We start from the raw sequence: 23,287 nt of genomic DNA, 5'->3' as shown, positions 1-23,287 counted from the left end.
TTCAGTGCTTATCGGGATTTCACCAAGCAGGACGTATTCCTGGATCAACATCCTTTTTGGTCCTGGAACAACATTCTTACTATCAAATTTCCCAGTTAGGATCAGTTAAGGTTATATTTGATTCTTTAATAACATTCTTCTTAATCTAATATTTCCTTGATGGTCTAGGAAATAATAGTTGGGGTTGGGGTTAGGACTATGTTAGTTAGTCAGGACCAATCAAAAGATGATATGCCCTACTTGGCAAACCAATGGTGGCTAAAAAATAAAATAAAATAAAGGAGCAAGGAACAAAACAACAATCATAATATGGCAGCAAAGAGTACAATATGAATTCTAATAAAGAATGTGAGGTACTTTCCAGGTACTGGGAATCTATAAATTAAATACAAATTTCTATACATTTCAACTGATTGATTATTAACATTATCTAATCATTCTGGAAATACCCCATTTGTTGCATGTATGTTAACAAGTTTATGGGTAATTCATACTGATCAAAAATTAAATGCACTGTTTAAAACAAAATACACTTACAGCAGTTAGTTCTACATTAAATTAAAATGTATATTACAAGGTATTATCAAATTAATTCTGAAATGCCCAAACCCTGCTACAAGTACTGTATATATATATATCAGAAGAATATTTCTGAATTACGCAATTCAGTATTTTTGAGCATATGTGTGGTATTGTGTTGTATTCAAAGACTTGATTACGCTCCAAAAGAAAATTGTTGGGTGTGTAGAAGGACCAGCACTATATCCTGCCAGGAGACACATAGATTAGACGGTGTTATATAGCTTTTTAATGGTCATTCTCCTCCTCATTTTTCTGTTTGCTTTCCCCTCTTTTCCAATAAACAAGATACTGTTTGGAGCATGACTAGCCAATGCTGCAGAAGAATGGGGACAGATTGCTGAAGGGGCATTATGTGGGAGGGATTTATCAGTCTTCTCTGCTGTGCCAGTCTTTGTGTTCAGAGCTCCATTAAACCCTCTGTGACTGCCTCTGCTATCCACAAGCCAAGCCTTCAGATGCTACAGCAGATGATTAAATCAAAATGATTCCATTTTATGCAGATATAATCCCTATAATCATGATTATCAGATTAGTTGTGCTAGGAATCAAACGTCTATAAATGAGATCAAAGCAAATAGATTTAGTCACAGCTACTTAAATAAACACAGATAAAAAAGGTACACCAGACAGTGCACTGAAGATTTAAGACAAGGTGTTTTAAGAGAGGTTTGTCTTTTTGTCAGTAGCTGGCCATGAAAACCAGGCCATGATGATCCACTTTAACCGCCACGGTTTCATTGCCTGCTAAAATGGCCCCTGAAAACCACAGAAACCATCAAAGGTGATTTTGCAGGCCATGGAGCCAGATAAATGATGCAGTTCAAGGATGTGGCTCATAGGACGAGATGGAGGACACTTCATACAAGCTCTCAGATGTGTCCAGGCCAATCACTGTGCTGTCATACTCAAGCGTGATGGATAAGTATCATATGGCAGGGAGTGATTTGATCTATGGATGCTTCAAAAACACTCAAGGCACTGTAGTGATAAACCATTATATATTTGATTTTGAAATACCTTGAACTATCCCTTAAAACTTAACAATATATATTTTTTGACATCTTATCTTTTTATGCATCAGTCCATACATTTTATGAGAGATTAATACATTCTTATATAATGAACAGATTTCACATGTTTCTTTTTTGTGCTTTTACACATTTTACATGATTGTGAGTATGATAGCATGTTTGTGTAAGAGGGCCAGCTCTCTTCAAACCATACAATTTAGTCTACCAGCACGTGCAACAGCTCATAAACAAACAAATGTTCTCACGATGACACACTTTATGTCACTTAAACTGCAGCAGAACAGAAAAATGCCAAAATATGACATCACTGTAAATGACCCACAAGGCTTGCATCCAAAACCTGTCACAATATTTTCATAATCCCTGGCGGCAGACACATTAGTATCTTTAAGCAGTCAAATTTTTCAAGGCTCAGACTATACGTGTTGAAAAACATCTTATGACTAAGCTCCAAATCGTTTACTCTAAATACACTCTGTGAAATGCATGTCTGAATATAGGGTTTAAGCAGACAGTAGACATATGCACTGCTATCCGGCAGACAGTTGCAGCACTGTGGGCCATGGTTAAACCACTACGGACTCATATTAGGCAAGCCTGCACTATGGTCATTGTTTTTATTCCCACGTCACCCCCTCAAAATTCATAATCAATGTACTCCACCACAATGAAGTCGCCATCGCCCAATATATCAACAAAAAGAGGATTCTAGCAAGACAATTACTGGCTAAATCTAAAGTAAAGTTAACACAAATTTTGTTCGCTTGTCACAACGACAAATAAATAAATAAATAAATAAAGGAGGAAAAAAAAGGAAACCAAACATGACCCCTAGATTATATACACTGAGTGTTATTTATTAATTCATTTGACACAATAAGCAAACTACACTACCATTCAAAAGTTTGGGATTGGTACGATTTTTCTCTTTTCTCTTATGCTCACCAAAGCAGACTTTATTTGATCAAAATACAGTCAAAACTGCATTATTGTGAAATATTATTACAATTTAAAATACCTGTTTTTGCTCCAGTCTTCAGTGTCATAAATCATTCTTTTAATATGCTGATTTGGTGCTCAAGAGACATTTCCTATTGTTATCCAGATTGATAACAGTGGCTGCTTAATATTTCTGTGTCCCATTCAGGATTCTTTGATGAATAGATTGTTCAAAAGCAATTTATTAAAACAATTTTTTGTAACCTGCCTTTACTGTCACTTTTGATCAATGCGATTCATCCTTTCTTACTAAAAATATAATTTATTTATTTATAAATCTTAATGACCCCAAACTTTTGAACGGTAGTATATCTTGCATCTGTTTTATTAGGAACAGCTTTAATCCTTTTAAAAGGAGACTTTATTACCGTATTTATTGAGTGTCTTGTAATGGCTATAAGGCTGAGGCAAAGCGGTCTCTCTATCCCACAATCCACTTCTGCATCAACCCCGGTACTTGATCTTTGCTGTCACAGATAATCCCTACCCAATTACCTCCAGTCTAGTACGTCTACATCTGCTCTGCTTCCGGCACAAAATAAATGCACTCTCATTGGGCTTTACAGAGTCTGATTGATTTATCACAGATTAATGTATCTCTAACATGATCCCCAGGTAACTGATCCGCACAAACCTCCATCTCATTCTCTGCTTTTTCTGCAGTGCCTAAAGCCCAAGGCTGGAGAAACAGAAAAAAAAGATGTGGAATGTTGTGTTGATGGCTGCATTTGCTGGGGAACAGCAGGGAGGGCTGATTGGCATATTTGTCCTCCGTGTAAAAGTCTACTTATAACTTGTGTACTTCAATATTCTGTCAAATCAGCAGTTACAAGCTACAAATACTTTCTCCAAACTTTAACTCTTAAACCAGTAAACAAACAAGTTAAATACAAAGCAGAAAAGAACAATTTCAGATTCTGAACTATTTCTAAGTCACTAATTAATATTACTAGTACATTTGTGACATTGATTATGTAACTTTTGGACATATGTTCAGGCTTCCATTGAAACACCAGATACTCTTTGGATAATTTCAAATCATGCTAAACAATCATCACACACAAACTTGTGGAGTTAAAGGCACAGCACGCTGCAAGAGGTCGCTTATTCAAAACAATAACAAAGGTGCAGCTTGATGACGCCGTGAATGAGCATAGAATCATGGGAGTTGTTGTCTTCACCTCCACAGCCGATGGAAAGCAATCCAACAGGACTCAGGCAGAAATCATGTTCAAGGATGAGTTAATGTTTAAAGTTTTTATCAACATTACTGTGGTATGAAGCAGGGCGGGGCGAGAGCCGTGGGAGCAGAACGAGGCCGGCGGAGCGAATACTAAAAAGAGACACCTTAACACGGGTCTCGAGTCTCATGCAGGAGCACTGGTGCTTTTATTATGCTTACTGTATATGCCACAGTCAGCCGCTGCCGCTCCTTTTGTTTTGTTGTTTATGGTTATTTTGAGATTTACATTAGGGCCGGGACTTTAACGCGTTAATTAAGATTAATTAATTACACACTTTAACGCGTTAATTAATTACACAAAAAATTATTTTTAATCGCACTTATTTTTGCACCGCGGAACGTTTCTCACTGGATGAGTTTCGGCGGACCGATTATACTGGCGCACCAACTAGCGTTCATGACGAAGAAGCTGACGAGATCGCTTTGGTTGGCCGGTGGCTGGGAAATGTTACAAAAAACGAACGGATGGACGCGTCGATAAGAGCATGGTTGTGTGCAAGCTATGCAACAAGGAATTCGCTATTGCTATTAGTGTAGTGTAGCAATATGCTATTTTGTTGCAATATGCTATTGCTACACTTAATGGCTATTATGGCTATTAGTGTAGTGCTATTAGTGTAGTGTAGCAATATGCTATTTTGTTGCAATATGCTATTGCTACACTTAATGGCAAAAATTGCACTGGTCTGCTGGACTTGGTTGAACAAAAATAAACAATATTTTGTTGCTTAAGCTTATGTATGCAGTCATTATTCAATGGTATACTAAAAATCCATGTGAAAAAAATTACTTCTCACAGTTCAAATATTTATGCGATTAAAATGCGATTAATTTCGATTAATTAATTACAAAGCCTCTAATTAATTAGATTAATTTTTTTTAATCGAGTCCCGGCCCTAGTTTACATGTATAGTTACATTTACATCCCGCCTCCTTCTTCCCTGAGTTTGAACTTTGTTAAAGTTACGTTTGATCACTTAAAATCTCATTATTTTAATTTCATTTTAATGAAATAGTCGCAAGTACTGAATTACGACTCAAACAGGTCAATTTTTGACTAATTAAAACTTTGAGGTAAAGCAGCACTGTTTTACTTGGTTGAAACAATAATACTAAAAATGCATATGAGTATGTTGAAAGTTATGTTATTACTCTACTTGTTGCACATTGCAGTAAGCTAGATCAATATTAGTAAGTAAAGTAAGTAAGTAAAGTTTATTTCTAAAGCGCTTTTCACAGATAAAATCACAAAGTGCTGTACACGAGAAAGGTAAAAACAAAACCATTATATAAACATATAAAATGTATATACAGTACATATGTAAAATCAAAGTGACACTTTCTTAAATAAACAAGTCTTCAGATCTTTTTTAAAAGAGTCAACAGAGTCAGCCAGACGCAGAGACAGGGGCAGGGCGTTCCACAGTCTGGGGGCAACAGACTGAAAAGACAGGTCCCCTCGGGTCTTATAACGAGTCTTGGGGACCATAAGAAGGTTCTGGCCAGAAGACCGAAGAGTGCGACTAGAGGAGTGCGGACGCAAAAGGTCCTTGATGTACTGTGGGGCCTGACTGTTTAAGGCCCTGAAAGTCAGCACTAAAATCTTAAAATCAATCCTATATTTTACAGGGAGCCAGTGGAGAGTCAACAAAACAGGAGTGATTTGAGACCTTCTGGGGGCACCAGTTAAAAGTCTAGCAGCACAATTTTGGACCATTTGCAGTTTGTTCAGAGCAGACTTATTCAAAAAGGCAAAGACAGAGTTACAATAATCAAGTCTAGTTGATATGAAAGCATGAATAATAATTTTCAGATCCTTCTTTGACAACATTTTACGTATTTTAGAGATATTCCTGAGGTGATAGAAGCAGTTTCGGACAAGCTGTTTTGAGTGTATCTCCAAAGACATGGCCTGGTCAAACACAACCCCCAGGTTTCTGAGGCTGGATTTGACAGAGGAGCCAAGAGAGCCAAGGTGCTGTTTGATCACCGGGATCTTATGGTCTGGAGCAAAGATCAATGTTTCAGTCTTACTTGCATTTATCTGCAAAAAGTTAGAGGCCAGCCAGTCTTTGATTGAGGACACACACTCTAAGAACAGTGAAAATCGATGGAACTCAGCATCATTGAAAGAACAATACAACTGGACATGATCGGCATAGAGATGATACGATACATCCTTAAAACAACCCATAATATGACCAAGTGGCAAAATGTACAGTAAAAACAACATAGGGCCCAAAACTGACCCTTGTGCCACTCCGCAGGACAAATTGGTCACATCTGACTGTACATTGTTTATAGAAACATTAAAGGTTCTGTCTTGAATATAGGAAGAGAACCATTGGAGGACAGATCCAGATAGTCCCATCTCATTTTGAAGCCGGTTGATCAGTATACTGTGATCTACCGTGTCAAAAGCAGAACTCAAATCAAGAAGTACAAGTACAGTGTAGCGGCCAGTGTCCGCTGCCATCATCACATCACTAGAGACTTTGATAAGAGCTGTTTCAGGAGAGTGCATTTTCCGGAAACCAGACTGAAAAATATCAAATAAGTGGTGCTGCTCCATAAATTTTTTTGAAATAAATGGAAGTTTTGATATGGGCCTATAATTATTAGGTTCTGAAGGGTCAAAAAAATATTAGAATATCATATTAATAAAAGCTGGATGAGTTGTGTTGCTAAATGGCATGCAATTAACTTTAAAATATATTTTATGGTAGAGAAAATGTTTGACAAGATTGCATTGTCTCGGAGGCATGTTATTCGCAGTATAAGAGATTCAAACAATAAGACTAACTGTGTGTTAACAATGATTAATTTTCTGTTTATAAAGGTATTCAAACAGTTGTTCACCTGTCTAATAAAGCGTCTTTGGTGTTTCCATGGTTTCTACGCAAGTAAAACAGATTCAATCGATTAAATTCTACCTTGGCACTCAAATACATTTGACAATACATTGTATGATTTTTTTTTTATTCAAATAAAAAAAAGGCCAAAAAGTTTTACTAGTTGACATTTGAACCCCACCATAACTGTTATGGAAAAAATGAAAGGGGGCATCATGAAAATCTGACTTTTTCCGTGTTTAAGTGCTATAATCGAGTCCCCGGTGCTTCTACCAACCCAGAAAATGTGAAAAGTGACAACCTAGTAACTTTGTTTTGGTAAGCCTTTCTCTGCAAGCATGTTGAAAACTGAGCAGCTCAGATTTCTCTCCCCTTACGAGGTAGGAAGGGGATCTTATTATAATATTACCACCCCTTAATCTGCACATTTCCACCCACGGCGGCGCTATTTTGTTTTTGCAAGTGACAAGGGTGAACAAGACCCTTGTGTGTATTTGACAGTTTAAACACAACAAAAACTGTGAAAGAAGTTACTCACGAGACTTGACGCCTGACAGCCAGTTGTCTGTGTGCGCGTTCTTCAGATAAGTGTGCTCAGAAAACGATCCATTAAGTTAAACTGATATAGCTTTAAAATGCGTGCAAATAATAAACTTTAATGATGAAAGAAATTATGTGACCACGCCCACACGCGCGCGAGCTGTTCAAATTCAAATGATCCATGTGAAGGAACGCAACGCCCTCATCCCCTCTAAACAAAGAATCAGCGACTTCAGTCCTGCTCTGCTTTTCGTCGAGTTTGGAAGTGTTTGGTCTGTGCACCTTGGATTTACCTCAGAAGAATTAGAAGAACACGATTTGATTATGAGAACGATTTTTAAGGTGAGACACATAATAAGCGTCTTATGGTTACTTTACATTGTAGCTAGTTAAACTGGTTCCAGACTAAAATGTTATGAAATGAGATTGGAGTGAATATACATGTACACAAAAGAATGTTTTTATCTTCGATAATTAAACACAGCATGATATAAAGTAGGCTTATTCTTATTCTGAATATTATAATGTTAAGACCCGTGTTTACTGTTAAAGACTGTGTTTGTGGATATCTGCTCAAACGTAGATATGTATAATGTAACAATGTTTCATAGTTTGGAGCGGCTCGATCGCTTCAGTAAATGCCCTCTGCACGCGCTGAGTTTGAGTCACTCGCGCTGTGGGTTTGAAAAGCAAAACACGCCAAACATTAGGCTTCATGTTTTTCTCCAATCTCATTTCATAACGAATGGGAACGTTTGAAGTAACATACGATAATCCATATATTTTTGTCTAGTGTAGTGTTACTGAAGTGTTCCTTTTTAACGATATAGGCTGCCTGCTATCTGTCTGTTATTATTTTATGCAGCCCTATACATAGGCTATAACAATGCACAACAAACTTGGTGTTTTTATATATATTTAATAATTTTAACCAGAGAAATCTCAAATGTATTCCCAAAATTGTGCAGCCCTATAGTTTCTCTTGATATCAGCATGTTCACATGTGTTTATTCTTTACAGGGATGAGATGCCCCACTGATGAGCACTGCTGACTTCAACATTCACAGAAGACTCTGTACATGAACATGGTAAAGTGAAAAATCAAACACCTTGGAAATGACAGGTATGTACCATGTTTCAGGAATGGCACAAAGTTGTGTGACTGTTCAAGCCTCTGTCTTTAGATTTGTCCTTTGTTGTGTATCTTTGGATTATGTTGTGTTGTAAATAAATCCAAACAATCTAAAAGCCCTTCTTTTTTAAATCTCATTCTTTGTGCAAGGCTCCTCATAATGATAGGGCCTGATAGCACCTAATAGGGCCATTAGGGGAGGGTCTTTGTCTTTCTCGGGTGTCAAATCCATCAATATTAATGGATGGTTAACGCCTCCCTGCATAAAGCTTTCTTACACAAAACACGTCATACAAATTTTAAAAGACTTTATTGACTTATCTGAATGCGTAATCAGGATGATTTTCACATAGTTTTGAAGCAAATATTCTAGGCTATGTGATACAATTTTCAAAAGTCTTGTGAAGAAATAATCAGTATGGGTTTCATGACCTTATTTCAGTGACAATGTTTTTTGTTTTTTTCACAAACCACGCATAAACGTCATTATCTCAAAACTAAAAACTTTTACATACAAGCTGCTGACATATTACTGTAGCAGAGTTTGTGCTGAATACAGTGTAATCAGACTCTAGCCATGAATATGTCACAAGTATCAGAAAAAAGCATAAATGTCAGAGCATGTCAGAACACCTCCAGGGCCCAGAAAACACCTCAGACCCCAGAGGGTTAAATTACATCTTGTAATTTGTCTACTAATCTACTAATGTCCCCTTTAAAATATGGAATACCATGATTTGGTCACAAACATACACAGTCTACACAAACCAACAAAGGAAGTATTTTAAGGCATCATAAGCTATGTTTCCATCCTCCTATTTGTATGTTGTTGTTTTTTTATCAAAAAAGTTGCATGGAAACACCAAGATGTGCATAAATTCTAAAAATGTTAATAAAAAATGTGTGTACTCAATTGAGTCAAATAAGAAAACATGTGCATAAAGTTTAAACTAAGATGGAAACACATTTAATTACCACATAAATTCCTCGATGCGCATAAAAAAAATCGATGTGACTGCGCGATGGGACGGCATAACTGGACAAAACAGCAAACCAATGTCATTGCACAGCATCTGAAATGCTGTTTTGCAAAGTGTGAAACAAGTGGTAAGTTATAAGAAGGGGAACAGGATGTGGTGTTGTTCTGAAGTAAACTTTTCAAGTTGTCACTCGAGAAGTGACACCATACTATCAGGGAACAGAGTCTTGACCTCTTCTATAAATACCAGAGCGACACTGGATGCACAGAGTCACAAAAACTCACCACAGCACTGCCTCACATTCTTTCTTATTTTCAGCCTTCACCACACACACACACACACACACACACACACACACACACACACACACACACACACACACACACACACACACACACACACACACACACACACACACACACACACACACACACACACACACACACACGTACAGAAGCAACAACAACAATGAAATGAAACCAATTTATGATCTGTTTTGTGACTGGAGTCACAAACAGCAATTTCCAGCTTATTTATTTGTTATTTTTCCTCACACCTGAACTTCTCCACACTAATTTGAATAAGCTAGAGTTTTCTCCAGTTCTGCTCGCAGGTTTGCAGTTGTATCAAGAATTGTTTTTAACTTCCCAATCCTTCAATAACAGCATTTTTGCAAAGCCTGTGGTAAACTCAACATGTTCACAAAACAATCTATGCTAAAATGAATCACACAAACGATCAAGGTCAGACTGGAATGATCAGGGTCCTTGAAAAATAAACTTCAGCTTTCCTAAATTTGGGGAAGCTCTTTTATCTCAAAGATCAATGAAAATGTTATTCTTTGTAATAAAAACAGTAAAAGATTACCCACAGTTTCAATTTAAATGTCTAATACTGAGTATTAATTGTATTAATAAATCATCATTATGTTGAAGGCAAGCCTAAAAGGGCAAGTGGAAATCAGAAAAGAAGACTAATAGCCATAGTAATTTCTACTAAAAAGCCCTCTGAACAGCCGTCCTACATTGAGACTATTAGATGTGTAATCCTGTTTATGGCTAATCAGTCATACTTTAGCATCCATCAGCTTCATGTTCAGCTTGGGGACTAGCTGCTGTTTTGTGCATTGCAGCATTTCTAAGATTATGTTTTTTATTGTCTCTTAACCTAACAAGATTGTGCCACATAGTTGTCTCTTAAATACCCTTATTAAAATGTATTTTTGAACCCATGTGCTGTGTCTTGGTTTGCTACTCAGCTCTACGGAGAAATAAACTAAAATAAGATATGCTTCCTTTTTCACATGAACACACACTAAGATACACTCATATGACATTGAAAAAGGAACTGCATGTCCATGTTGCAACCCACAACTTAGCATAATTAGCTGCACTTTGGTCTGTCACACAATAGCTGGGTTTCAGTCACGTGATTATGATGACGCGCGAAATTCAGATGGAGGGCAGGAAGTGAAGAGCGCAATAGAGGAGATGGAGGAAAGTCCGTACTGTACTACTTTACACGCTATTACAAGAGAAAGATATAAACAAAAAATCAAACATATGTTGGACGTGATCCTTACGTTATGAAGAGGAGCGATTTTCAACTGAATTGAAAGATTTTCCTGCCATCGAGGCGGTAGATATCAGCAACTACCTCGTCTTGCAGACATACTTTGACTTTACAAAGTTCGGAAACATTACACGTTACACAAACATAGCCACTTAAGTTGTATTAACTCACCTTTGACGAAGTGATCACTGACACACGGGCATTTTCCCATGACACATCATGGGCAATGTTTGAGTGCTTTATGCCAGCCAGCCAGATTCTTCCTGTCCAAGTTAGCAGTTCTTGACCACAATAACCTCTGGTCATTGCAGGTCACAATGCAGTTTATGTAGACAGTTTGAAATCTGCATTAATGATTTCCTAAATTAAGACAGGGCAGATGTGACTTCGTGTTATGACTTTAGCCCACTAGGGTGGCCGAGGTGATTGACATGTGGGCTAAGAGTGAGTGGGGCTCCTGTAATTGGCTTCTTATTTTCAGAAGAAACATTTCTATTGAGGTTAGGAAGTGAAGGCGAAGACTAACCCGGAATTCAGGAACATGTAGGCAGAGTATGAGGTGTGGATTACCCACAGTGATGTTTTCAAATGTGGTGTGTGTGACGTGTGTGTATGCGTGTGTAGAAAAAGGTGAAGTGGGCCTTACATAAAATGAGCTCAGAGGGAGAATGACTGAAGACTTTGTCTTCTGACAGTTTGATTTCCCTCCAAATGAATCCATGGAAACAGATGAGTTGCTGTAATATTCTGTTGTTTGAGGAAACAAGCAATAAATATGGGCGAGTTGACACAAATGTCTCTTGCGCATATTTGAAGATGGCAGTAATTGTCACACTCGCATTTTGGCATTACATCCAGATGGGACAGCAGTGTGTTAATGAAAAATATACAAGCACATCTCATTTATCCTAATTTCTGGTTTAATGTTTTTATATAGTCATTAATTTAATCTCTGAATCCTTTAAAGCTGCAGTCCGTAATTTTTCCTCTTTGTCGCCATCTCTGTTCGAAATCCAATGAATCCAATGTTTTGAAGAGAATGTGCGGCTGTCAGTCGCCGGTATGGATACTGGCATTCGGAATCACAGATTCTACTTTTTGGAAGTATGACCAACATAAAAATTTTCACCAGGAAATTTCATCTGAACAAGTAACATCCACTTTTGTTCTGACCAACTAAGGGAAAAAAAACATTGCAGTAAATTGCGCTGATTAAATCTAACGATCGCTTATCATATCACGTCAAACCGTGGAAATTATACTTTGTTCTCAAATTGTTAATGTTAACAACATCAGCATTGCGTGACTACATTTAATGCCCTTCTGATATTGATCCTTGTTTTCGCATGGGTCCGGTTGCAGTCTCTTTTTTTCTGTAGCTCCGAAGTCTTTTGCATTTTACAACGGATGAATCTCCAGTTGTCACTAGTGATTGTCGTTTGAACCTTTCTGGATCCGCCATCAAATTGATCAGTTTAATTATATCAAGTGCTGTGAGAAAAGTCTATAAATCTCCACCTTCAACATCCTCACACGCAACATAGCCTACTAGCCGAGACTCTCCTTTATGTGTACAGATGTGACGTAATGACACAAAGACATGCTCGAATTTCCCACGGAAATCCACCAGTACCACTGGAATTAAAAACCCTATTACAAGCTTACCGTTTAGAATCGAGTTAAGGCAAGCATAGAGTTATGAACACTGGCTGGTTATGTACTTCTCAAAAAATTATTTTGGATAATTTTTAACCCAAAAAAGTTACGGAATGCAGCTTTAAGTTACATATAATATATAGAAATCATGCTACACTATCACAATCTTTTACCTTTATTGTAAAGGACCATCACAGTATATTTAAACCACACACACTGCACTTTCTTTTCACTTTCTTCATAAATATAGCATGTATATAGGGCAAGGGCAAAACGTTTTTATACTGAACAAAAAAAAATTATTTAGTATGATTTATTAGCTGTTTTCCTTGTGGGGCCCGACCAAATGTACCCACAATGTCAACAATTTTGTGAGGACATTTTTTCTTCAAAATGTAGGTTAAACACACACACACACACACACACAAAACAACGACAGCAAAAGGGCAATGAGCTTGTCATGATTAAGGGGAGATCACCTAAAGTATTACTGAATTGTCTCAAAAGACACTAAACGTACATTTTTAAAGTCCCTGTAAAGGCAATTTTAAAAAAAAATTCTAAACACATTATAAGTGTTAGAAATGTATTGCTAAAACATATTACAAAGACTGTGAACTGTGAAGTACTGAATTGTGGAGTTAGACCGTTATACAGTTTTTCACCATTGCTAATTTCCGGATTTTTTGGGCGGGGCTAAAACGGGGCTCGATGACGCACTGGAGCCCCTGAGCTCCTGGACACGCCCCTACTTGATGACGCACTGGAGCCCCTGAGGCTGTCCGCTCCCCTAACAATATAGAGCACATTCACATCAGTTTTGCCGCTCAATCGTGAGTTACGGTCAGTACTATTAGTTACTAGTTACTTAAATTTCCGAAAAACGATTACATCAAGAAGAAGTGGATTAATTTTGTGAAGAGACAACCTTGATGGAGAGCTGAGGATCACTGCCAAAACCCGCCTCTGTAAGTGATCATTTTACACGGGATAGTTTTATAAACTTTCGTTGGAGACAACTGAGACATTCACTGATAATCCGTTGTTACTGGTGAATGGGTCCGAACCGACTATCTTCCGCCTCGGGTTTCATCCTCTCGTCGCGCCGACAACTGGTGCCACCATCGGCAGTGCGTGCCCACCGTGCGAGCATCTATTCCAGCTGTAGAGTTGAGTGTGGCGACGGCGGCTTTCCCGCGAGTGGGTGTGGTTTCAGCGCAGCCAGCGGACACGCCCCCAGCGTTTAGAGCAGAGACTACTGCTCATTTTTTCAAGATTTTGATAGCTTATTTTATGTACTTGCTGGCTTTTTTTATCATTCAAATTTGGCAGGGTGGCTAATAACACATTTTTCTGTGGTGTGACAAACTCAGAACACATACAAAATTTTGACTTTACAGGGACTTTAAGTTTCACTTACTCACAGTGAATGGTTGTAGTGTGGGTGCACAAGAATAATAACTATCAGGACTGAATTAAGGCTTTCTACATGAACAGTGGTAAACACGAATTAAAATGTAAAAAAATATATATTCTTTTTCAGGATTTCAGGAAGATTTCATGGAAAGAAACAAACAAACAAACACACAAACACGCACCAGAAATGCATTCATTCACTCAAACATGCAGACTTCTCCCTACAGGATACCCACAGGCAAACATGGCAGTGTGTGTGAATGGGCGGTTGATTCTGTCCACGGTCTGGACATCTGTCTAAGCACAGAGATGTGTCATGCCCAGCCAAACACTAGCATCACACATTTGCTTTGAGTCCCATTTGACCCCTTTGTGTTTAGTGGAATATCCAGGGGGATCTTATTCGCATTCACAGTTCATTGTACATACAGTAACATGTGTAAGTTTAGTTACTCTCTTTAGATATCACCCAAGAACAGAATTAACGGTTATAATGATAAATCAGGTAAGTAAGTGCATTAAAAACAAATACAAGGTTAAACATATTTAGAGCTAAACCAACCTATGAATTCATCATTCTACAAAAATCAAAAGATTCTTAAATATTTGTCTCTAAGTAAAAGGGTTTATGATTTATATAAAAGGGCCTTGGATGCTGTCAATATGTTGATACTGTTAATAGTTGAACCAAATACACATACCAATTAATAAATTGTATTAGCCTTACATAAAACATCAAACCAAGTGGAAATTATTTTCTTGGAGGAAACATAGCACAAAAACACTTCTGAAGTTAAAAAAAGAATTCACCAAAACAAGTTTATATTTAGGTCTATAAAAGTTTGTATTTCAATTGTTTAAAAAGATCATACAAAAGAACTGTGGACATTTCGGTGGTCAGGTGTTAGTGGAACATAGTTAAAGTCTTCATCTACTAAAAATCACCTTGACACCAGTTATTTACAAGTTATTACAAAACATCTAAAAAAAGTCAAGTTAGTTCTGAGAGAATCGCAGATACCACTTGCTTTAATATTTAGTTTTTTAATGCAATGAAATTCATACACTTTTAGTTTATTTTTTGTATTTAATTTAAATTTAAATTATAGAAGCAGACAGTGTAGCATGTTTTAAACCCTACTGCATGTTTGAGTGTAAATCAAACAGTTACAGGCCTCTGTATAAGGTGTCCCAGCCACACATTAACACGTTTTTGAAGGTGCATGCCTTACAGAGTACACCAACGTTAATGCTGTTTTCACATGCTATCGGAATTATACTAAATATGAGTTTCCTAGTTAAAAATTGGACATGAACGTCCTCTCGAGTCATACTTTACCACTAGGAAGCTCGGGATAATCTTAATACCCAAGTTCCCATTGGGGGATAATATGCACTACAATGATTGATCTTTCTCTCTGTCCCTCCTACTACCTCTTTGACAAGTACTGAAGCGGAACACAAACACTCCTTTACAATTGCCTTGTATGGTCTTTTTTCCGCTGATGTCTGGCTTCAGGTAAGCTGTATACATAGTAGACCAAGGAAGTCTTTCTGAATGCCAGAGGTGATATTGAGCAGGGCTCATCTCATTTACTCACTCCATGCTTAGATGGGACTTAATTGAGCATGTCATTTATATAAATCACTCTATAATCTTTTTAATAGACTTAAACTCACTGAATTGTGCTACGTTCAGCTAACGTCTGGTTAGTGTGTTTCTTGTAATGTGTAATGATGATTTATGAATCTGTTCCTGAATTAGCTTACATATAAATCTGATGACTAAGTGAATGTGTATGTGTGTTGTTGTTGATTTCCTAAGAGTGTTGCCTTCCTATTCTTTCTCATTGCTATTTACAGAAACAGCCAAGCAGAAACAATGATGGTCAAAATATACTCTGTAATCAATGAAGAGTGAACCTGAAACTAATTCAGTGGTTGTAAACATCTGGGAGGAATGAGCAGCATAGAGTTATATGGGCTTGAAGGCTTTTGTTGTTGCAATACCAGCAAGAGTCTGCCAGTTTCAGCAAATGTGGATTGGCATTAAAAATGCCCCAAGGGACCTTCATCAAAGAAAAACAAGGGTCGTCGGCATCAGAAAGACACTGACATGAGCCACACAGACTACACTGGAGTACTTTTCAGTGAAGCAAAATTGCAAACAAGAAGTGACACACCAGAGTCTTACTGTTACTAAATATCTGAACTTTTTTTGTTTAGTTTTTTTAGCTTTGAATGCTGTTTTTCCTTTTACAACTGCAGCAACAGTAAACTGCGGTAAAGCAGGCCAGACAAAAAAAACAAAACAATTTTTTTCCACAACAGACCTAGATACGTTATATTTAAAAGAACAGTGAAGAAAAAAAATTAAATTGAAAAATTGAAGTCTGCAGAGAAGACTTGAAAACGATTGTATTGAACAACAACCATTTTCAGTCTAGAGACATTTTGCAGACAACACACAGCTTTACAGCAGCCTGTCAGTGATCAAATTATGGAGGTTTTCTTTACTTTCTTAATCTGTCTGGCAAACAGCATACCGCAGCACCTTCCGATAACATAATTTCCTCTGTCTGTGCTCCATATAGGCTACATCTAATTATAGTGTGTGTCAGTACTTTATCAGTGGAGTTTAATATAATGATTTGAGGCTCACTTTAAATACTTGCGGTTAAAATGTTCCTTATAACCTAATGGCAGCAGTGCGTGTCAGAAAGTGGAGCGCTGTCAAGAAGCAACAACACATTATAAGTGGTCTCTTGAAAACTGTCTGATTAGAGACCAGTTGCGTGGTTTCTCTTACAATGGTGGAAATCACATACTGAGATGAGAACATCGGCCCAGAGTCGGAGTGAGAGGCAGTAAAGCATGAGCTCTGGTTCAATCAGCATTCCCCAAACACTCCGGGGCAGCCAGGAATGTGAAAACTACCAATTTCCAAAGGATCAGACTTCCACAACCAAATCAGGGTGAGCAGTTTTTCTTTATTTTGTTTCAGCTTGCCTTTGGTCTTACAGCTCAGGAAATGGCTTGAGGTTTGGACCATGACCAGAGCAGAGCTCTCTAAAGCTATACCTTCAAGCTATACCAACTAAGGCCTTCAGTCATTGCAACAGAACAAATGACCAACGCAGAAAAATGATACACTACATGTAGAAAGAAAATTGTATTCAGCCACGGCTGTCCGATCAATTTTTCCTAATCATGGCCAAATGTATTATTAATAATAATAATTAATTATTAGGGCTGGGTTAACAATATCGATTATTTAATTAGTCGTAATTTTTTTTTTAACTGATATCAATTCTTAAAAGATCAATAATTTAGTCTATGCTGTTTTGTGTTGTAACACTCCTGCCATCCAATTATCATAATAAGCGTTGTGCTTTTTAACTTTTGATATGAAACAAGTCTCAGCTTTCAAATTCTGTAAATTTTATCACAATGCACATAATTCGATCATCTCTTCCTCTTTACTCCTAGTTATAACCATTTACTCCTATAGGTAGGTATGAAATAAACATGCATCGACATCAGAAGGTATTCTGAAAAAAAAGTACAACGTATTGAAATGTATCATGCCTCATGTAAAGGCTCAATCAGTGTTCCCACTGTTGAAAGATGTCAATAAAACGAATTGTAACGTTGTAATGTTACATTTACCAGAAAGTCATTCAATGTCCACAGCTTGTTAATCAACTAAAAAAATAATTCTAGGGTAGAGCTTTTTGCTAAATATATGCATTGGCTTGCCATGATCGAAGGTAATACTGGTTATACCAGTTATGAGGGAAAACACCGGTATATGACATTTTTGATACCAGTTTAAAGGGGGAATATTTTGTGTAATACTTGACAAAAACAATCTATAGATACAATATCTTCCCTGCATAGTTTACATCTATTTAGTTGAGAGAAATTGACAAGTATTGTACCTGATAAATCCAAATGAACCTATATTGAATCAAATTTGAGTCAAGATAGGAAGTGGCCAGTGAAGTGGCATGTTTAGACTAAGAGGAACATTTCCAGGAGCTACTGGTCAATAATGCACTGTTTGCAGAGAGTCTGCTTCAACTAGACTAGCTTCTTTGTCAAATGGTAACATCCAGACTTAGGGGTGTGCCACAAATCTTGGGATTCCCCTCCCTCACAAACCATGAGATGGGGCCCTGTCCACAAGTAGTGACGTTGTGCTCAAACAATGCAAACGTCAAATCAGTCAAACCATGATACAAACAAGAGGGACACAATTCTAGAATGGAGCACTGTTATTTAATCTTTCTTTTGCTTCACGGGGAAGCAGTTGGACTGACAAAGGCAGTCTTCACACTGCCTCTCAGTCATGTCAATCAACACTGCTCTCATTTTCTGTCTGAATCAATAATAAACATTCAAATGTGTGATGCATTGATTGCTTCCTGCTTCTGTAAATACATTTAGGCCGCAAACTGTGTACATGATGCTTTTATGCGGCTTCTGTGCAGACCAGAATAGTTCTACATAATAAAACTGGCTTATAATGCTGTGAGTAACCCCCTCCCATTTAGAGCCAGGGCCCTCTCACCATGGATGTCTTGTATGCCTGCGTCTGTAGCATGAAAGCCTACAGCATGAAATATACATCTATAGCACCCTGGGCTAATGACCTGTCACTCTTATTCTGTATTCTGATAGATGTCGTGATCTGTGATTAAGTGTGGCAATGTCCTACCCACCATGGTCTCATTAATCACTATGTATGACACAATCATTCACACACACAGTAATCATGCTAGCTAATTAGCAGGAGCTGTAGAGTCTAATTTCTAAATATCAATAAATGCCTTAAATACAGAATACAAACTAAACGTGTATATGCAATTTTCTTGAATGTCTTAATTTAGACAGCATGTTTCTTACCCTAAAAAGCATATACTACTCAAACAAAATGAGTACAGCAGGACTTTATGAATGACGGATAGGGTACTGTAATGGAAGCTATCTCCAGCCAGTGTTCTGAGAGAGAGAGAGTGAATGCTGTGAATTATGATGCCTTTCTCCATGTCAGGGGGAGCAGAGGGGGGCTGCAGTCTTTGAGTCCGCTCCAAATCAAACACAAGCGGATGGCTGACTCTCGCACGACTGCGGCTATTCCGTTTCCATCGGCAGCGGTCTGCTGTGGGAAAGCTATAATTACTCAGCGTGTGGAGTCACTAACTTTACCCTTGCACTCTCATGTCTGCTTTGCACACATATATCTTTCTACACAGAGAGACACTGTCAACATGCTAGCACACTGCATGCACACAAACATACAGATACCCGAGAAGACATGAATGAGTGTTTGACTTATTAAAGTAGAGCATAAAATAAGAAAAGCCAACATAAAGTTCACTATGGATGCTTTGATATATATTCTTTTGATTTTTACAAACATTCAATTTATATTTGATATATACCTGGCAATATTGTATAAGATATATTTTACTTGATATTACCTTCTTGTTCATTGTTTCATTGTTATATAACAACATCATGATAGAGATGGATAGACTTTTTTTCCAATGTCCAATGTGAAAAGTGCTATATTGCCATATATATAAATAAAACAGACTAACTTGATATTATAATAGTATTAATATAAATATTATGCTACCCTGTCCTGTTGGTTATATAATGAGATTAATTGTAATGTTGTGAATTGGGTGTCACATTTTTAAGAATATGTGTTGTCAATATTAGCTTTCTGTATTCCTGCAGTGTAATACGAACAACAGGTGTAGAAAATGACTCCGTCAATGACAAGATATGACACGCAGACAGGATACATGCAGGAGAATGTAATCGGGGAAGGTTACGCAGAGACTGATATCATCAAGAGGCTCACTGGGAAAAACCACAAAAGGTTGACAGGTGACATCCTGTTACGGTGATACAATAAATGACATGATTGCAGCAGTTTGGCAGGAAGCTGACAAAGTTGAAGATTGTGGAAAATCCAGCAGCAACTCTACTGCAGTGCAGAGAGCGATCTCTCCATGCCTGCTAACTGCATTCATGCAGATGTCAAATTAAGGTCAAACATGAGCCATACAGTAACAGCTTTAGACTATGAGACCGAATCAGACAGTCACAGGAAATGAAACATGAAATACTACTAGAAAACAAAGACACATAACTGCTTAACATCACGCAGGTGCTGCAAGTGCAGATCAGATAAGTTTTTCCAAAGTGCTGTATTTGACCAATAAACTTTCATATTGCATGTGACATTTAAAGAACAAATTCTAAGGCTGGGAACACACAGTCCTGATAAATACTGCTATTCAAATCCTACATTCTGCTGTAAAACGTGTGTTGAGGAAGTTTTCCATCCAATCATCATGATATCTATAGTACTGAATCAAACATGATGTGATTGGTGTAAGAAGAGCAGATACTCACCTATTGCAGAGTCGGCTTACGGCTCCATAGGAGTCACAGTCACAGGCCTGGCAGCCGCTAGTACCGTTGGTGAAATACCCATTCTCACATTCATCACAAAGTTGACCTGTGTATCCAGGTATACACACACACTGACCTGTGACAGAGTCGCAGGTATTCGGGTCCTCTGAACCCTCAGCACTACAGTTGCACTGAGGTCCTGTGTGCAAAAGAGGAGAGAAGAGAGATTGGAAACAATGTTATCAACGTAAAAAAAAATAATAATAATAATTATGATTTTAAAGGGATAGTAAACCCTGAAAATTAGCCCATGATTTACTCACCCTGAAGCCATCCTAGGTGTATATGACATTCTTCTTTCAGATGAATACAATCAGAGTTATATTAAAAAATGTCCTGGCTCTTCCAAGCTTTATAATGGGAGTGAATGGGTGTATGTCTTTGGAAGTCCATCAAAGCGCATCTATCCATGATTAAAGTGCTCCACGCGTCTCCGGGGGTTAATAAAGGCCTTCTGAAGTGAAGTGATGCATTCGTGTAAGAAAAATATCCATATTTAAAACTTTATCGACTAAAATAACTAGCTTCCGGCAGACGGCCGTACGCAAGTCGGCTTACGCCAAAAGAGTAACACTTGACTATGTATGACGTTTGATGTAGGAGTAGTGTAAGCTTTGATGCCTCTCGCGGTTCAAACAAACAGGGCTGGTCAACTGCATTCATCATTGCATTGTGTGTCAAGTTCAAGGGTTAGTCTTTCGCCGTAAATCGATGCGTACAGCCGTCTGCCGGAAGCTAGTTATTTTAGTCGATAAAGTTTTAAATATGGATATTTTTCTTACACGAACGCATCGCTTCACTTCAGAAGGCCTTCATTAACCCCCCAGAGCATCGTGATTCGTGGAGCACTTTAATCATGGATGAATGTGCTGTGATGGACTTCCAAAGACATACACCCATTCACTACCATTATAAAGCTTGGAAGAGCCAGGACATTTTTTAATAGAACTCTGATTGTATTCGCCAGAAAGAAGAATGTCATATACACCTAGAATGGCTTCAGGGTGAGTAAATCATGAGCTAATTTTCATTTTTGGGTGAACTATCCCTTTAACATCTTGGTAACAATGTTTCTTAGTAAGTTAGTAGATTTCGAAATTAGTCATGTGAGAGAATATTTTTGCAACATCTGTGTTTAAAGGGGTCAAGAATTGAGGAATCGAATTTTCCTTGAGCTTTTGACATATAAGAGGTCATCATACTATAAGCATAATATGTAAGTTTCAGAACTGAAAACTTCCTTGTTAGTCCAAAAACATATTTTATTGTAAAATCAAGCTCAGCAAACAACTCGTAGTGGAATGTGTCTATCTATGACATGAATAGGTGAAAGGCTTTATGATGAAAGCATTCGTTAGTGCGCCGAAATTGAGTTGCAATGACGAGATCACTGCATTCATGCGCACAAAATGTCTGTGATCAGCTACAATGCTCATCACTGCAACTTTTCATGCCACGATCTAACCTTGAGAGGTGTAATAGTAAAAACGTACTGAAAGTTTTTGAGAAAGTTCCTCATGTAATACTTATTTCATATGCAAAGATGTTAGCCAATCACAGCAGTGGGCGTTTACACTGAAGTCTCACAGCACACCCCTTAAATCAGGGGTGTCCAAACTCGGTCCTGGAGGGCCACTGTCCAGCAGAGTTTAGCTCCAACCCCAATTAAACGCACCTGAAACAGCTAATCAAGGTCTTGATTAGCTGTTGAAGGTCATTAGGCATGCTAAAAACTTACAAGCAGGTGCGTTGAGGCAAGTTGGAACTAAACTCTGCAGGACAGTGGCCCTCCAGGACCGAGTTTGGACACCCCTGCCTTAAATAAAGAGCGTTCATTTCAAAGGGCTAAAATCAGGGTAGGAAAATGCCTTTATGTAATTATGACAATTTTTGATGTAAAAATGTATACTAACATTATAAGTGCAGCCCAGGAAACATTATAAAACAATGCAGTTCATGACCCCTTTAAAAGTGTACTCGGTGTGTTTTTTTCTTATGTTTCACTGCTTCTTCTGTGCCCCAGTGGTCTTCATGTATTGAACTATCAGCAAGGATGCATAAAGTTGGTTAAAAATGGGATAGTTCAACCAAAAATGTTAATTCTGTCATCATTTACTAACTCTGGTGTGGTTCCAAACCAGTAATACATTCTTTCTTCAGTGGAATTCAAAAGGATTTGGTTTATATAGTAAAGATGAGTCTTAAAAGTAGTCCCTATCTTACTTGACAGATGAGGTCATCATTTGGTCAAACTCCTTTTTTTGTTTCATGGAAGAAAGAAAGTCATATGTGTTTCAAAACACAAAAGGCCAAGGGCGAGTAAAAAAAATTTGGTTTGTTGCGACTTTTTAATTTTTTTTTTTTTTTTTTTTATGTACTCATTTGTAAAACGATTTGAGTACTGGTTAAAAACACAACATAAAGTAAACATTATTGTTGCTATTATTAGTAGGCTAACTCTAAATTTCTTGACACTGCACCTTTAACATTAAATAATGCTTAACAGTATGACTTTTGGCGAGAGATTCAGTCAGTGAGTGCTAAGTGGTTGTGGTAAAGCACAATCTCATTTGGCCTTCTACACATTGAGAGATTTTTTTTTCATCGGAACATGGCACAAAAAAGTGTGAATTTATTCAAAGCTGCAGGTTGCCACTTTCCAGTGCCGTCACAGCAGGAGAATAGCACAAGGGCAGAAAATATGGTGCTGAAATCTCTCTAAAAGAAACTGTATGAGCAAAACTACAACATTACGATTCAAGCAGCAAATGGAAATGATATGGAAAGTACAC

At 37.7% G+C, this 23,287-nt stretch overlaps 1 protein-coding gene across 1 annotated transcript in view; it reads right to left on the bottom strand.

The window, feature by feature from the left end:
* si:dkey-220k22.1 (multiple epidermal growth factor-like domains protein 9) overlaps positions 1 to 23,287 on the bottom strand; it is a 120,609-nt gene that overhangs the window by 77,396 nt on the left and 19,926 nt on the right. Inside the window, exon 2 of the mRNA XM_056267375.1 lies at positions 20,436 to 20,634. Within this exon, the coding sequence (XP_056123350.1) occupies positions 20,436 to 20,634 (199 nt within the window). The remainder of the gene's footprint in view (positions 1 to 20,435; positions 20,635 to 23,287) is intronic.

The sequence above is a fragment of the Rhinichthys klamathensis genome, unplaced genomic scaffold, assembly GCF_029890125.1.
Source record: "Rhinichthys klamathensis goyatoka isolate OS25496 unplaced genomic scaffold, OSU_Roscu_1.1 h1tg000259l_1, whole genome shotgun sequence".
NCBI lineage: Eukaryota > Metazoa > Chordata > Actinopteri > Cypriniformes > Leuciscidae > Rhinichthys > Rhinichthys klamathensis.
Note: the sequence above shows the minus strand (reverse complement) of the source record. Positions and strands in the feature narration are given on the sequence as shown.